This window comes from Patella vulgata, chromosome 6 (genome assembly GCF_932274485.2).
Source record: "Patella vulgata chromosome 6, xgPatVulg1.2, whole genome shotgun sequence".
NCBI classification, from domain to species: domain Eukaryota; kingdom Metazoa; phylum Mollusca; class Gastropoda; family Patellidae; genus Patella; species Patella vulgata.
Genome location: NC_065884.2, coordinates 49701089 through 49719715, shown reverse-complemented (window position 1 = coordinate 49719715; position 18627 = coordinate 49701089). Strand labels below are relative to the sequence as shown.

Here is an 18627-nt window from a genome sequence, read left to right as displayed (position 1 = left end):
TTCATTTTTCTCACCAAGCTTGCTTTATGAAAATGAAAAAAAGGAAGAAAACTAATAAGTTTATCTATATTTTTCAGTCGAAAAAAAAAGAATACTAATTAATTCACTTAACAAATATGCATTTAACATTTATTCTATACGAGACAAGAAAGGCATGGAATACAATATTGAAGAGTTAAATATTCATGAAGATCGATCGAAGATGAGTTATGTTATTTGAATAGAAAGGATATTTGTTTACTGTCATAACATGGGAACACTTTTAATTAGTTGTATTTATAGAAGATATATATTGAATGCTAATAATGATTTCATAAATTGTTTCAATCATTTCATATAAAACCGAGATAAAAATAATAGATGGATTGTTTTGTCAAGATTTTTTTCTGTGGTTTAACGAGGGGTTTGTTGGTACGCCATTATTTATTCACAATTATCACTTGTTACAACAGAAGAGTTTAGTTAAATATTAATAAGATTCTGTATAATGGCGTTCTTCGACTGGTAGAATCCAATTACTAAACGACTATTATTTATAGGTCTGCTTTACCTTTTCACGTGCACTTCATTTTCAAACACTACATATTTTCTTTAATATATTTATTTCTATACGTCAATTAATTCCACGAATATCCTTTTATAATTACCATGAAGAAACATTTGAACACCTACTGGAAACGGAACGAAATTGGTGTCTAGGGGGACAGGGTATTCCTGACCAACCAATACCATGGATTAATTCAGTTTTACAGATACCAAAAAACAGTAATTCTAAATCGCATGTACTTAAAGATCAATACAAGATATCAGCACTTACTAGTCGAAAAAGGAGAATGCCGTTAAGGGTACTGTATTTTAATGGAGTAATTGATTGGACTTAACACTGGGAATTCTTTGTATCTAGCATGGCCAGGCCATACATTTAAAAAACAAAGCAGATAAGAACAATAACAATAATTTTATTAACTATTAATAAATTCTTAGCACTGTTTAAAAAAGCAGAAATTAACAATATACTAACAATGTAAAAGGGTACAAGCTGAAGTTTTAGAATAAGTGTTATACAATATGCACAATACATTTGATTTTACCAAAATAACATTTTAAAGCAGCTTAACATCTATGATTTCAGTCAAAATAAAGTACTGAAATATGTTAATGTGTTATGGGACATGCTCTATACGATTCAACATTTCTTTCAAAATATTAGGCCGAAGTCAGTTTAATTGCTCATTCTATATTCACGTCTTGCTTAGAGTTACTGTGCTAACAGAAAGCAGTGGAACACAAAACGGACATATCTCGACATTCGCTTTGTCTATAGACGTAACATTGTTCAACAAAGACAAATTGCCAGTCCACAAAACAAATCAACATATAAAATTCAATGAATTCGACATTTTTTTATTTATTTCTTTTTTTTACTAAAATCAAAGAGGTCTAGCCAGTTGAAAAGAATATGTTCAGGTGATATGCTAAGAATCTGCCCAGAAATAAAGCTAACAATATCATAACGCAAAGCTTACATTAAACAAAAGGTGAGAAATTCACCAAAATATATTAATAATACATTTACTAGTAATCCAAAACGGAATGACTGCTGCTATTATAAGTTCCTTGAAGGTATGGGCTTTTTTGACACAAATCAAATTGCTAATTTGAACTCGCTCTATTCCGTGACCCGGAATGCAAGTGATAGCTGCGCATAAAGTGTTTACACACACACAAAGTGAAAATTTCCTATATAAAAAATTTGTGGTACCCTAAAAAACGCGATCACAAATTTGTGTTCTCGCTGTCTGGTTATCGTTGTAAAAAAAATAGTGTTGTCTGTCAAAGAAATAATTATTGCTCATCAAAACTGGTGGTATTAATCAGTAGAAATATGTAAATAGAATAAAGTTCCGTGTGGTATCTATTCTCCAGAAATTTCTTTCTGAATTACTTTTATTTTGTTAAAATGATACCATTGGTGTAACAAGAAAGAAGAAGGCGTGTTTCAGCCCCTTTATAACACATAAGCTATTCCTTGGTCTTTACTATACTCTGCAGTATAACCATTCACCATGTGGCGTTAGCGTGGCATGTCACTTTCTTGAAAGTTAAATTCATTTTTTCGTAACAAAAGTTCAAACAAAAAGCAACACTAGATCTTTGATTGTTCAAGTTCATTTCCCATTTACCAATTACATAAGACAAAATAGTATTTGAAATCATTTTGTAGAACATTTACACTGTAGTGTCCAAAGTTATTAGCGAAACAGCCTAGCACAAGTTACTTTAAATAGTAATTTAATGAGTATAAAGATTTAGTAATGAAGAACATGGGATGAGAATTCCAGTCTATTAACACACACCTTTCCACAAGCATTACACTGCCAAGGATTATTGACATTATGGAGTCCCATATGCAACTGATAGAGAGTCTTGTCCAAATAAATGATTTTACAGTATTGACAATAAGACGAAGCGCCATGAGCAGCTAGGATTTCCTTGGGTACCTCCGATCCCTTGTCCATGGCGAGCGGTTCTCCCTCTGATTTGCTTGCGGAAGACTGCTCCCCCTTCTTTTGTTCTTGGTTAAGATGCTGACGTCTAACTAGGTTTTGCTTGGAGTATTTACGCAACAAGTGGTACATCTTAATTCGTTGATAATTCTTGTACTTTCCATGGTATTTTTTTTCGGCTAATTTAGTAGCTTTGATGCCGCTATCAAGGGATTTTGGTCGCCTCTCGTTGTTTCTTTCGTGGTTGTCCAGTCCAGCGTCAGAATAATGACTTGCGACGTCTCCCATATCCGATCTGGATTCATCGATTTCGCTCGAACAAACACTGAGGGGCGTATGGTTGGGTTCGTTCTGTAATAGCTGGTGTCTTATAGGGCTTGATTTGGGTGATTGGACTGGAGAAGGTGAAGAACTACGTCCGTGGGAGTCCCGTCCAGTAGACTCTTTGTTGTTCTCGTTTTCACTCCACTCCATTCGTTTCACTAACGCCACAGGTTCGTAGATGGGTTTAGATGGAGTGCGAACTTCTGTGGATCGAGCGTCAAACTTAGCCATATTCTCGTTGGTGAGATTGATAGCAGCATGGTGAAAAGCGGCCAAATTTCTAGCTGTCTGCATTTTGTTACCGGCTAATGCCAAAGCATTAACATAGTCTCTCATAGTGGTTGAAGCAAGGGGTGGCATCGGTAGTAGGTTCCGTTGTCCATCATCTTCGCCATCTCCTCGAGCATGAAACAGCATGTGCATTGCCAAGGAATCTTTGCTGTGCATTACTTCGCCACAGACGGTACAGGCCAGGGCGTCTGATGTGGGCGTCAATTGTCTGGTTGATTCTTGTGGCAGGTTTCTATATTCAAAAGCTTTTCTGATTGTCATTTTGTGCATATCCATCGTGGTATTCCAAGCAGAATGGCCAAAAGATGAGAGTATGGCTTCAATATTCATTTTTACTCTTTCGTTCTTTTCTTCCTTCACGTCGCACGTTAACTGAGAAAGTGTTGACTTTGCGAGGCTACAATTTTCATTCTTTGCTCGGAGCATCATGTGCATGGCGTATGTGTCGCGGCTGTAGAATATTTTTGCACATCCGTCACATTTAAAAGTGCCGTTTTGCTGATCTGATTTTGGTGAAAACTGTCCTGTGAAAGGAGAACATGGTAGAAAAGCTGCTGCCTGACCATCGCTAGAGTATCTGTGAGCATTTATATGGCCCCGGAAAGCACGAGCCGATCGAAACTTAGCAAAGCAAATGTGGCATTCATATTTCATCTCCCCGGTCATGTCGTCGGGAAATGTCTGTTTGTCGCTTTCATGAGACGTTACCGATTCTGCTCCATCACGTGACGTGGTTCGGACAGTAAGGACATCGGAATCAGACAGCCGAGATGTTTCGCCTTGTTGATATTTCTCTCTGTCATCGTGGAAAGACGTGTCGTTGACGGTGAACGGACCGATAAGATGTTGTCTGTAGGATTTCATGTCATCATTTCGTGCGTCTGCTGCTGCTGTATCAAGTACGTCAACGGGCTCCCTTTTAATATGACCGACTTTGACCGTATCACTAGCTCCGTTCATATCGTCTTCTTCAAACTGAAGAGAAATGAATGATAAAAACATTATGACAATTTCAAAGAAATCATTATTGCATATCAAAATTGATGCCAATGCATATTTTATTCAACGGTGGAAAGTGAGGTTGAACGAGTTCATTAGAAAGCAACTGGAGCCGAAAAAAAATATATGGTATTTTTTTTTTGTTTAACTACATTGCCCGTGAGATTACTATGGTTTATTCTGTCTACACGGCCTTATCTATATCAAATACAGGTAAATAAGCGATAACTAACCAAGAATGATTAAAGTAAAATTTACTGGAAACTATAAGTTATTCTTAAAAAAAAAAAATATTGGTTAATGGAGTATGGGCTGTATCGGTGAATAACAAAATTTAGTACATTAAAGCTGAGTTTATTATTAAATACAGATGGGGGTGGAGGTTATTTGGCATTATTTTCGTTGGTTTGTGTGAATTTGGTAGTAATTTATTTCTTTAAAAAAAAATTAAAAAAATATCGATTGTTGGTAATCTGAAAATAGATTAGGATATTATCGGAAATAACTCTTAAATAAAGACTTTATATTTCTCAGTAAAATCAATTTATTTTCAAAACGTTAATCATTAATAATAAAGAAAATATTATTGGAAGGGAATTCTTATATTGGTCGTGTAGGCACTGGTATTAATATAGTTCTGAATAATGTATGAGACATTGATTGATAATAATACCCAATATTTTTAGGATTATTTAATCTTTATAATTATGTTGAACCTGAAGCGTTAGCTTAACAATAATTTGATGCATACTCCTTTAGTTATTGGTAGTCGATAAATTAAAGGCGCGAATCTTAAGGGATTAGCCAGCATTGAATATCGAGATCTAACATGAATACTTATAAATATTGAACGAAATTATTAATGGCTCAATTCATATTATATAGTGCATTTTATAGTACGTTAATCATATTATGATATGATATAACTCATGACTGCAGATTGAAAACTTTTATATTCATTACTTTGACGAGATCGAAACGTTTGCTATGCATTTGGCTGTCCCAACAGTATAAATGACATCCCGAGCTTTAATTATTCAAAGGCTTCGGTCAACTTTGTTGGCGTCAGCAACGCCAGAAAAAATTCAATTCTGCCATAAATTGGTTTCAAACATTAATTTAAAAATAATTATAAGTAAAACTGTCAATTTCATTGATAATTTGACGTCTTCAGACAATGCAAGTAACCGATTTTGTGTTTCAATGTCGACTAACTAAGGCAAAAATGGAAATAAAATGAGTAAAATATCCAAAGAACAGTTTTGTCATATATAGCTTTCCCGATCGCTAATCGAAATGAGATTAAGAAGTTTTTTCCTATTCCTGTTTACATTGTTACCTGAAAAGCTCTATAATTAACATAACTTGGTCATTCTCTGTTCTTTTTAAATTATTCTTGCAGTAGTTATACACCACGCGGTTACTCAGTGAGTATGGCGCAGTACACAAAATAAAATGATAAAATAATGAAACCAAAACCAGAGACAGATTGAATTTTAATGTTTATGATCTATTTCAATCAATCTGATTAAAATATTGGGTCCGTATTCAAAGGTTTTCTTAAAGTTAAGTAAAAATACTCAATTCTTCCACTTAACCAAGTGTCTTACCTTAAAGGCTCAATACCACTCTTGTTGTAACTGAATAATATGTCCCAATCTTTATTCTGGTCAACAAATTGTACTATTTTAGAATATTTCAATTAATTGAAGATACAAATTTCATCTTAACACACCTTATTTTAAATTTTTGAAAAATTCAACATAATGGTTTGAAACGTCTAACGTAAACCTTTTTAAATGAAACTTCGATTTAAAAATATTTTCGAACCCTCTGGACAAGTAAAATAGGATGCAATGGATAATTTACACAACAGGTAGGACACTTAAACATCTAGTACTTAGATAGAGATATTATTTATTTTCTGGAGCTTTCAAGCCAGCAAGGGTGTTATTGTCCCTTTAATTCGGTATTCAAAGGCTCTATTTTGCATATACTTGGCTATGGAAAAACTTCAATGCACACTTAAAATATTGAATACCAACATTACACAAAAAGTACGAATTTCTAACTTATGGAATAACCTCCACTGCCAAAAATCAAGAATTACTTAATATACTCTATTAAAATCTTAGTTGTCATTACTAGGAAAATGTTTGTCGAAATATTATATTGTAACGCACGAAAATAGTATGACTATAATTTATGATTATGATGGTACGCATGTGTTATCGGAACAGGTAATTTCGTATAGATGTTTTTCAAAAAGAAAAAAAAAAATTTCAATAGCAGTTATCGAATAGTGGTAGTATAATGATGGGTATTGTAAACTTTATTATAACGAATAGAAAATAACATATTAGCAATACGCAGGGCTATTGGCTTTAAAGTTAAACTGAACAAATCATTCAGTGCTGTTTATCAATCTATCATTTGAGAAATTCATAGAAATTGTGTCAGTTCCAAAATTTTAGAATCCCAAAGGCCTGGCCATGACGGTACATTGTAAATCATTGGTGGAACGCTTTGGTCAGCAGTCATCATCATATACTTCATATAATATGTATATGGGAACGAATTGTAAAAAAATAAACCATGGCTTGCTTCTCGCGGTAGTATTGATATTTTCTGAAATCTACAATGGAATGTCATCGCAATGCCAAATTTACAAATAAATTAAACGCATCAAACTGTTTTATATGACAGTCGTGGCAAACATGATTGATTAAGCAATACGAAAATGATAGTAACCATTTCGCTGGTAGTAACCTTATGTATTGTTTAATGGTCGAGAGCGAGACATTAAGTAATATATGGTAACAACAAGAGGACCGTCAGGTCCGAGTGTTTTTACAATATATTACGCAATGTCTCAGCTCGAGACCATTAAACATCTTAAAATACAGACACTCCGCACGTGCGTTTACAGTGAAATACGTCACTCGAGTCTAATATTTGACAAGGTACGATTGGCAAGTTGCCCGTACGATTATTTGAAATAATGGTACGCCAACATCAAAGGGTGACGTCACATCTGTATTTTAAACACTATTATGGCTCTACAAAATCAAAGTTGATGATGGAAAAAAACAAAACGTTTGATGCCAGCTACGCTCAGCGACATTGTCTTTGTTTCAATCTCAATTCCCTAAAGGGGGGCTCAGATCGACCTTACGACGCGACTCAACTGCCGCCGATCGTCGCACGATTTCCGTCGCCGATTCTAGTCGATCTGAGTCTAGCTACGACCGTCGTGCGACAGTTTTTCACGATCGGCGACTGAGTCGCAGGAGTTGAACATGTTCTACTTCTACGACGCGACGGAACCAGTCGCCGACTCGTCATCGTCGATGTGTGCGTTTCTACGATCGGTTGCCGACTGCGCTATAAATTTTAGCCAATCAGAGCGGCGAATGAAAAATCAACATAATTTGAATCCCTCGAGGTAATTTAAATTGCTTTCTCACTATAATTTCGCTAATTAGATGGAGAGATTATGGAATAATTAGGCATATTTTGTATTTTTATGGGGAAAATTTGTGTGCGCGTACCTGCATTCTGTGTGGCGCCATTTTGAACAAGTCACATGATCTATTCGTGAGGACGCCACAAGTCGGTGTATCGGTGTCGATGTGAGCGCGCTCGCGTTCAATCGTACGACCGATAGCAACTGGTCGGCGATCATTGCTGAATTCGATCTGAGTGCAATCTACAATAGTCGCCGACAGTTGAGTCGCGTCGCAAGGTCGATCTGAGCCGGGCTTAACTTTTAAAATCGCCATTACGGGCCTGTTACTACATTGTGTACTCCGGTCAAAAGAAGTCATTATTATCTCACTTAACTTTAAGATACATCCCATAGGTCACTTAAAGTTAAGTGGATTTTTCTCACTTAAAGTGGCCCTTGAATACCACTAAAAGATTAAACACTTATAAGTTAAGACAGCTTAACTTTAAGGGAAAATTCGATATTTAACACTGCCTTTGAATACCACGTACCCTTAACTTACAGGAAGTTACGTATATTTAAGTGAAATCTAGTAGTTAAGTGACTATCTTAGACTTAAGATATCCTACGAATACGGACCCAGATCTATATTTCGTTTCGTTTTTTTTAAACTTTCGATGGCCTCTACTACATGAAGGTCTGGTCAGTTGTAGTGGTAGGTCGCATCAAGTGTCATACGAGCGGCTTTTACCCCGATGACGTCAGACACCTGATTAACCAATCAGCGTTGATGTCTCTAGTAGGAGACCCACAGTTCCGTGCATCGCACGCCAAGAACTCGCTGCATCAGACCGTTTCATTGGCTAATCCCCTAACAGAACGTGAGTTATATAACAACTCTTTCAGGGTAATGGTAAGTAAAACGAAGTTTTGAACTATAAAAAACGAAACGAAATGGGATCGGTGTTTTAATCAGATTGTATTTCAATACAACTAAAGTATCTTTGTAGAATATGACTAACTGCTAATTAGTTTACAGTTGAATTAGGGATGGTGGATGGGTGGGATAGGTGTATTACAAAGATTAAATAAGTAATCAGTACAATACAAAAAAGAAAATGTTATGTTAATGAACAGTCTGCAATAGCCATGTCGTTGCAGAAAAGTAGGACGTTAAAGTTAATGATCTCGAAAAGAACTGAAGTTGGGTTTAACCCCGACTGGGCTAATAAAAGTAGGACGTTAAAGTTCATGAACTCGACCAGAACTGAAATTGGGTTAAACTCCGACTGGGCTAATAAAAGTAGGACGTTAAAGTTCATGAACTCGACAAGAACTACAAGAACTGAAATTGGGTTTAACTCCGACTGGGCTAATGAAGACGGGTTAATGAAATCAAAACTGAACGACAGACTACACAATTCGAACAAAATAAACTGATGGAAATAATATGCTATGACTAATTTTAAGATTAAATTCGATAAAATATGATATGACATTAACTAAACTGAATGACTAGATTTGTTTGAAAAAGTAACGCAAGTTCGGTTAGTTGAGTAGTAGTTATTTTCCTCCTTAAATTGAGCTTTTTAATGTTATGTATTTTGTTTCATTGTTATATTAGAAGTGTAGTGTGTCAAAACGTGGATATATTGTGTTGGATAATTAGTATAATGCAGGCTATTATAATTTCATTAATAAGTAAATCTAATCAAATTGAAGTAATGAACTAATTAACCCCATGTTTGAAAAAACCCAACCAGGCTATCTGACTATTCCACAGGGCTTCTATTTAAAACATGTACAATCTGATTAAACACAGAGCCTATTTCGTTTCGTTTTTTTTTTATTTAAAGTTCAAAATTTTGTTTTACTTGTCTTCACTACACTAGGATCTGGAAGAGTTGTTATATTATCCGCGTTCTGGTTGATGTGAGAGATTAGTCAATGAAATTGTCTGTTGAGGCAAGTTCTTGGCGTGAGGTGCACGGAACTGTGGGTAGAAATGCGCAGCGAAGACAAAGCCAAAAGCTAAATTTATATTTCCAACTACCCACTTGACAAATCTACGCTGATTGCTTAATTAATGTCTGATGTCATAGGGTCAAAATCCGCTCGTATGACCCTGGCGCGACCCCTACTACAACCGGTCCTATCTTTATGTGGTGGAGGCCATCGAAGGTATAAAAAACGAAAAGAAATATAGATCTGTATTTTAATCAGATTGAAACACGTGGACATTATAATGGGCGGATTCGTGCACCGGGACAATTCCAAACGGTTTGACTAGTTTTCTTAATTTTCGTATTGATTTTAACGAGAAAAATGAAATCTGCCAATATGTATACATATGGCTTTCGGTGGGGTGCAGGGCCCTGATTCACGAAATCTTAACTAAAGATAAAATCCAAATTTGAGTACATACTTCAATTTTGATTGGCTAAGCACTAAAATCAATCTAATATTATCCAATCAAATTACTAAAATTTGGATTTTATCTTAGTTAAGTTTTTGTGAATAAGGGCCCAGGTCATTACTTCTTTTTGACTATAAAACAAAGTCTTTCGGTCGCGATCAAAACTGTTGAATATTTATTCTTATCCTTATAGTTTGCATGGATTTGAATTTATTCAACCCGAGGACTAGTATAACACTGGCAGCACATTAAAGATCCCCTGACAGTTGGAAAATGACGTAAGAGTAGAATGAAGCGCTGTTCTACAGATATGTCTCAGACAAATAAAGTAATAAAAAGTCGGTCTATTCTTCGTGGAATTGTTAGCTTTTTTTTCATCGGTCTTGTTTATTTGCATAACAACATAATTCATATCAAATGAGCTATATTTAGCTTCTTTGATTTAGGTCAAAATAAAGTGTTGAATTCATCTACTAAGGTTCGTTTTTGGATTCATGTGGACAGTCTAATCCAAACTCGCCCGTATTTCAACACTGGCACTAGCTGTGGACCTAAAGTTTTAAATGCAGAAAAGTACCCACATCACAACTCAAATTGATACACCAAACTTAATTCCGATGTAAAAGAAAACCACGTTCAAATATATCACCGTTACACCATAATTACGGTTCAGGTCAAATGTGAAAATCGAACCGAAACTACGGGACAAATTGGCCGCTCCCTGTCCGCAAACAGTGTTAAAGTATGTAATATCATGGATGTTGTGGGCCGTCTAGAGGTCACAATTTTTATCCGATTTTGATGAAACGCTAAACATGTGTTTACATGTATCAAATCTGGTTTAACTTCCTACTTTTGGTCGTTGAGCGGCGTTTCTGCCCACTCATCATCGATTAATAACTGCCGGGGGTCTTTTGCGTGCACGATCTTCATTAACCCAGTCGGTACAGAACAGGAAGACGCTAAACTCTATTCTATTTCACTGTATTCGGTTCTTTTCGTGCGCACCAAAAAATACACGGATGGAGTTCAGTTTTTGCCTATCATCCGACCGACTACACTCTATTTATTTGCCAGGCTTTTGGTGCTGGGCCAGATTGCACTGGGCCAAGACCGGTATCGAACCCAATTAAAACGGGCAAAGGTTTTATAAACAATTATATACAAAAACGTACGTGTAAGCTATTGTGTATGTCCATCTTATCTTCAAAGGGTTTATATATGTCTGTGTTCTAAACATAGCTACTAGTAATCAATATTCATCCCTATTGATTTAAACCATTTATCTATAATTGATGAGGACCTGAATGTGTAATTTCTATATCTGCGTTAATGAACAAAAATAAACGACCGCATTAAATAATTAATTTAAAAAGGATTGTCCTGGAGGTGGAATATCGGTATTCAATCGACAGAATGGTGACTTACACATACATTATGGAATGATAACCTAAGAGAGAGAACTCACGATCTTAAACGTAGGTGTTATTCCGCTCGGACCTTCACCCCCCCCCCCCCCGCTTTCTGTATCAGAGGTTTTATTCTCAAATCATAATCATTCCAGTCAAATGTTTAAAATGAACTGACATGGAATGGGGTTTAACGGCTGGGTTAATGAAGACGGGCATAAGTCATACAGTGTATTATGATGGGAATTTTGCCCGGACAGTGGCACTCCTACTCTTATATCGACTTCCAACAGTCAAGGGGTCTTTTACGTGCACGCCAATATATACACAGGACCTTGGTATTTCGTCCCATCCGAACGACTATACGTTGTCCTCTGCCAGGCTCTCCGTCCTGCAAGGAGGAACCACGCCGGAATACTCGGCCCATGCAGGGGCCGAACACGGGACCTCTAGGTCCTACAGTGTTAATATGTCTTTTAGTCTACTTTAAGCATGTGATTTAAAATATAACAATCACAATTGTAAGTTAATGGGAAATATACCCCCACCCCACCCCCAGCTCCTTAATCCTCCCTAAACATAATCAAAAATGATCAAATCAATAAACTCTTGTGTATGTTTTGACCATTTGAAGTTTACATTTAAATGAATTCCTTTGAAACAACCCGGTCAAAATATTATCTAACATATCGAATTCCAACTGTCAAGGGTTCTTTTACGTGCACGCCAATTTGACACAACGTCCATTCGCCATAAATCAGGTCCAACACAACAACTCACTAGCACGTATAGAGGCCATCGACACTTTAGTAACGCACTTGAGACAACCAAAGGACTAGCAGTTGAACCGTTAAACATTGTCCATCAATTTTGCAAGTCGATAGTTTGGTCAATTCTCTATTTTTGCTAAGGACTGGGGTCTACTCTTGTCCAATGGCCCGCGACTTCAACCTACGCCAAAGACACACATATTAATCCCGAAATGAACTACTCTGTGTCGATTGGACGCCAATTCTCTCTCTCTCTCTCTCTCTCTCTCTCTCAAAGACACACACACATATACAATACGCATCACAACGCTTTAGACCACCAGTCCATGACTAAAACCGAAAATTTTAAAAATTACTTTGCTTTATTTATCGGACACTTGACACTTAAATCAATTTGACGAGTCCGGAATCGTATTTTCTCTCTGAATGTATTTTGTCTTACATATAAGGTCTATGTACACATTGAAACAATCTCAGGAATCAATTATGATTGATTCCGAGAAAACAGCGATTTGCTAAAAACCTGATTTTAACTGTGAGATAATTCTTCTAAATACAGTAAATCATGTTCATTACGCTGTCATTCAGAATTTAACATTTTAAAATCAGTTAATTAAAATTGCTAAGAAGTTCAAACATAGAAATGATGTTTCAAACTAACCTTCTAGATAGAACTATACATAAGTAAATATCAGAAATCCTATAAACTGTGACAATATAATATAATCATGTAAGTATATATATACATCTATAAGAAATAAGTAAAAACTAACCTACTGTCATAAATAGATAGGATACTAGTAGTCTTCTATATATTATAGTCTTTCAAAGTCTTCTTCTCTACTGCCGATTTTATTCAACAACATGTACATTAATAGTATTGATGCAAAAGTTCAATCGGAATTAAATGAATATTGCTATAGAACGTAGAGAATACATGCTCATTAATTATTAACATTAGTGTTCGAGCGGCGCATTAATTATTTACAGCTCAGCATATTAAAGTAGTTCTGTTTACCGAATTTCCGGCGGTTGATCGTCAGTGTCATTAATAATAAATGCGCTCTTTGGAGAAGAACTAGTCGCTAATCGCAGGCAGACAATCTGTCTGAAAGCAACACAAATAACAGAATTTGTATTTATTTGAATGTTTATGGCTATTGGTATAAAATATAAATTAAATGTAATTTTGTTGATCGAATATTTTGGGGAATTCCGTTTACATAATTTATAGCGTCAATCAAGCTAAAAGATTTTTAGAGCAAATAATTCCAATTTCATTCGATCGTTGACTAAATAATTAATGTATATCGATAATACAATAGATTTTTCTACTCGTTTTACATTATTCTTTATTATTCCATTTTCCTCTGATGTTGCTATATGAATAAGATATCATTGAAATGATGAGGAGTAAGCGAACGATAACAATAGCCACAAAACTATTTACATTAAGAGAGAAAACTAATCTAGTCTATGTAATTTCAGGCATCAGGCCAGGGGACATTAACTAGATGAAAATATACAATATATAGAGATAAATATCCTTTACAAATTTTTAAAAAATACGTCATATAAATAAAAATATAGCCTCGAAAGTGTAAACACAATACGGCATCTTATATATTTTTGATATACACCAATAGACATATACCATAGACAATTAAAACCCATTTCAATAGATGTAGTTTGCTTAAAGGTTTCTATTAAACGTAATGTGATGTAGATTAAACTTTGATATTTAATATATAGAGTGCCTCCTTGTTCCCCACAAACTCTTTAAATTGTGTAAGAATAAAATGAAAATTTATCTCCCCTACCTAAACCTTTTACAACATTAGATTAAAGACAAAAAATATGCACTTATGTGTTCTGAAGATAATACAGTGAGAGTAATAGGGTTTAACGTCCACTAGGCACATTATAAGGCATCTCAGAACTAACTTAAAACGGCTCAATTTATTTCAATAATTCCTTTGCCAATCTGATTAAAATACAGATCTATATTTCGTTTCGTTTTTTATACTTTCGATGGCCTACACTAGCAAGTGTGGTAAAGACAAGTAAAACAAAATTTTGAACTATAAAAACGAAACGAAATAGGATCTCTGTTTTAACCAGATTGTTCATTTGCGGGTATGGTTCTTTAATAGTGAGAACCCACGGTGTTGGACAGGTGACTCTAATTCTAGTCACCTGAAGATAATAATTTAGATGATTAAAAGCAAAAGTAGATAAGATACGATAAAAGCTTTGATATTAAAGAGGTGTCGTTAGATTTACTTTATCACTGTTCGAATACGTTTTTAAAGCCCCAGTATCCCAGAATAATTTTTCAGTAAAATGCTAATTACTCTACGATAATGAAATTAAAACATACACGGCCTGCCAATTCAGATAAGTCCTACTGAACAAAATCAGATTCTAACATGAAGGGGCGTACTATGACCCAGAAACTGATTATGATATCACGGCCATTTTAGACATGTGGCGTTGTATCAAATTTAAATCGCTTACATCGACATACTAAAGATACACAGTTACCATGTTCGCAATGAAATGAAATGAAATGGGGTTTAACGTCCTACTGTTCTGCTCCGACTGGGATAATTAAAACGTCCTACTGTTCTACTCCGACTGAGATAATTAAAACGGGCATACGCCACGCTGTGTGCTATGAGGGAAATTTTGCCCGGACAACAGCACTACGCCTACTCTTATATCGAATTCCAACTATCAAGAAATCTTTTACGTGCACGCCAATGTGTACACAGGACCTCGGTTTTTCATCCCATCCGAACGACTAGACAGCTGTCGTTGTCAGTAGGCTAGTCTCGATTGTCATTAATATCGTTGTGACGATAATAAACAAAGTCTCGATTATCCATTTTTACGATAACCGCATTCAGCACAAATCGTATTTGTTTTTTACCCCCTAAATATCGCAGGCATCCGATGACATCGAAAGTTGATTATGGTTGTTCGTTAGTTAATTAATGTCTAATTAATAATTAAGATAACATCTCAGGCCTAAAGAAAGACTTGCAATAGGAAGATTTAGCTCTTGCGTAATGCATGTTTAAAGGTTATAATATTATTATCTTTTTAGGATTATAATTATGTACAATACCAGGTGTAACCTGTATTCACAACTTATTGACTTGGTTTCATTGGTAATGTTTATTGTATGTATATATCACATTCATTTGTAAATAATACTGTCTGAACTCACGACCTGCTGTTTCAGAGCCCGGAAGCGATTATCTGCGATTATACAGAATCAATATGAATATTGCTAAAGGAGAAATCGCAAGTATATGTCAAGAACCCGCCATTCTAGTCCCAAGGAACAATGTAAACCTCTGTGATACTTATTTTTAAAAGAATGCCAATGTCTATGTGAAATTAGAGACGAGCTTCTTTGCAACGTGCACCCTGTATTATACCTCGATAAACCCTTTTCAGCGAGTAACAGAATTAACAAGTTATTGCTGTGCTTTAACCGTTCTTGTGGCACAGATTATAATATGGTATCGAATAATCATGTTTATCTGGTCACGAAATGAAAAATTGATTGCAAGTGGCTAAATGTCTAACAATATGCGCTTTAGATCATAAGATCACGAGAAAGGGGTGATCTAAACCTTGGGTTTACCGTCCACTCGGCACAAACTAGGTCACTTCGCGATTAACATAATATGTTAAATCCTATTTCAGCAATTCACTTGCGCATAAGGATTTTAACAGTGGGAGGAAACTGGACGATATGGAGGCAGGAGTGTTTTGGGGGCTAGACCCGGCCTATGTACTTATTTTTTGTCCCACAACAGGGTAGGCTCGGGTAGGCTCCGTATGTTCATGTCATTTATGATTTATAGTAGTAATAATGCTTCATTATGCTTCAGTAAGTAAAGAAAATGACACTAGAAAGTTATAATGATCTCAGTCCAATTCAGTCCAATACAAGACATGAGACCACTAGACACACCCCACCCACGAATGGTCTAACAGGGTTAAGTACGTCCTATAAATTGATTTAACGATCATTCCAAACGGCTCAATATTCTGAGGCAAATCGGTTATTTTTTGAAACTTTAATATAGCGACAAGTTCAAATCTGTTTTACAATCCACATAGGTAAATTCAAAAACCTTCTTCTAACTCTGTGTAAGATGATTGACCTTTATATGTTCAAATGCCTTCAGCGCTAGATGTCACAGCACATGGCGTCGATAATTGGCACGATAGCGCGTGCATTGTTTACTGAAGATGTGGTAGCGTAAACTGGTGCGGGCAGAATGGTGCCCTTTACTCATTTTATATACCCTTTATATTTAAAGGACAATATTGGTGTCAGTCATTATCAAATATGTGATAGAACTGGTTTAACACGTTCCAAATATAATTTTAACACAGAGATCATTGCTACGATAGATGAGTAATCAAGTGTTCAACAAACGGAAGTGACAAACGCAAAAGAAAAACACGAGTTATCCTCTATATAACTGACTGAAGTGACGAGTGATAACAGATAAATGGGCAAATTTATGCTTACTTATAGTTCAATTCCTTTTGTAGAAATCTTCATAACGCATCTATCGTAGCAACGATCTCTGTGTTAAAATTATATTTGGAACGTGCTTAACAAGTTCTATGACATATGTGATAATGATTGACACCAATATTGCCCTTTAATAGGAAATATTTTTTCCTTTATCCAGATATACTTTAAACACCTTTATTTATTTTTCTAATACTTCAAAAAAGACATGTTCTAGACTTTAATTTGCAGAAGAAAAAAAATAATATTTTGAGATAATCCACACCGATGTCATCTCTTTCAGTTATATTAGCGGTCTAGCGAATATTCACTGCTGATCAGTTTGGACAAGTCCCTGTTACAGTCTATCGCAGACAACGTCATCACCCAAAGGTTAAATAACATAGTCCGTTTAATAACTAAAATGACCGTGGTAGACGATATGTTAGTAATTATTTTATCCGGTGATATTGTCGATTCTTTGTCGAACTCTATGAATGCGATTTTTTGGCGGTTATTAAAATTTAGTCGCCAAAAAATCGCATTCATAGAGTTCGACAAAGAATCGACAATATCACCGGATAAAATAATTGGCTGGTCTTTGTACATTGAACTAAAAGGGCCAAGGGGAAAAAAGACAGTCACTGGTTATTAAATGGAGCCGAGACGGTGAACCATAAAATTATACGAGATTTGCTTCGTTGATTATTCAAACATTAGCCTAAGGCCACGATTTGTAATTGACCGTACATGCATGGTGGTGAATCAGAAATAGCGACGAAAACTATTGTTGTTCATAATTAGATTATAAATATTTATCATTCCGAATTCCAACTGTCAAGTGCTCTCTGACACACACGACTGGACCTCAATTCTTCTATTCGAACAACACTTTACTTGTCATTCCCTGGCACGTCTGAAGCAGGCTGGTAAATTCCCTGGGTTCTTTTGGACTCACCCTGGAATACAGAGAGAGAATTTAGTTGGTGATCGATTATGTATAGCAGAGGCCAAAAGCCGTGTAAGAGAGAAAGAGAGAGAGAGAGAGAGAGAGAGAGAGAGAAAAATGGGGTTTAACGTCCACTCGACACAAACTAGGTCATTTCGGGACTAACATAATGGTCTTATGATACAGCACGCACACTAACCATTCGACCATCCAAGCTCCCTACTTACTACGTAATGTAACACTAGTGTAACACTTTTGCCAACTTTTGACTTGAAATAAAATGTTCACATTTTGCAAGAGATGGATAGAGAACAAGCTAAAAACAAAAATGATTTTTTGTACAATAAGGGGCCATAATCCAGAAAGTTATGGTCTGAAATGCGCAAGTATCAAAAGGGACTCAGATTTTTGGAATATAAAGATATGTTTTAAGTTCCATCCAAATCGGATAAAAATTGTGACCTATATAGAGGGTTCATAACCTTTGTATTACATACACAATTTCTATACAAAAACAAAATGATTTTTTGTACAATAAGGGGCCATAATCCAGAAAGTTATGGTCTGAAATGCGCAAGTATCAAAAGGGACTCAGATTTTTGGAATATAAAGATATGTTTTAAGTTCCATCCAAATCGGATAAAAATTGTGACCTATATAGAGGGTTCATAACCTTTGTATTACATACACAATTTCTATACAAAGAGTGGCCATTTTGTCGAGCACTTTCGTTTCCATTTTCCCGAAATTCCAATTCAAACTTCATTATGGTGGAATGGTGATATATCTAAACGGTTTTTAAAATCGGAGAAAAAAATTGTGACCTCTAGCGAATCCACAAGCTAAAAATGCGATTTTTCGACCAATCAGGGGCCATAATCCAGGAAGGTACGTTCGGATATCTGTGATTACCAAAAGGAACCAAGATCTTTATGATAAAAACATATATTTAAAGTTTCATCCAAATCGGATAA

At 35.6% G+C, this 18627-nt stretch overlaps 1 protein-coding gene across 1 annotated transcript; it reads right to left on the bottom strand.

Moving 5' to 3' along the window:
* Positions 1 to 989: 989 nt before the first annotated feature.
* Positions 990 to 13000, bottom strand: LOC126823591 (uncharacterized). The gene is made up of 2 exons (XM_050552512.1): positions 12938 to 13000; positions 990 to 4097 (listed from the first exon to the last, which is right to left on the bottom strand). The coding sequence occupies exon 2, from the start codon at positions 4080 to 4082 to the stop codon at positions 2310 to 2312; it is 1773 nt and encodes a 590-aa protein (XP_050408469.1). The 5' UTR covers positions 4083 to 4097; positions 12938 to 13000; the 3' UTR covers positions 990 to 2309.
* Between the last annotated feature and the right edge of the window lie 5627 nt (positions 13001 to 18627).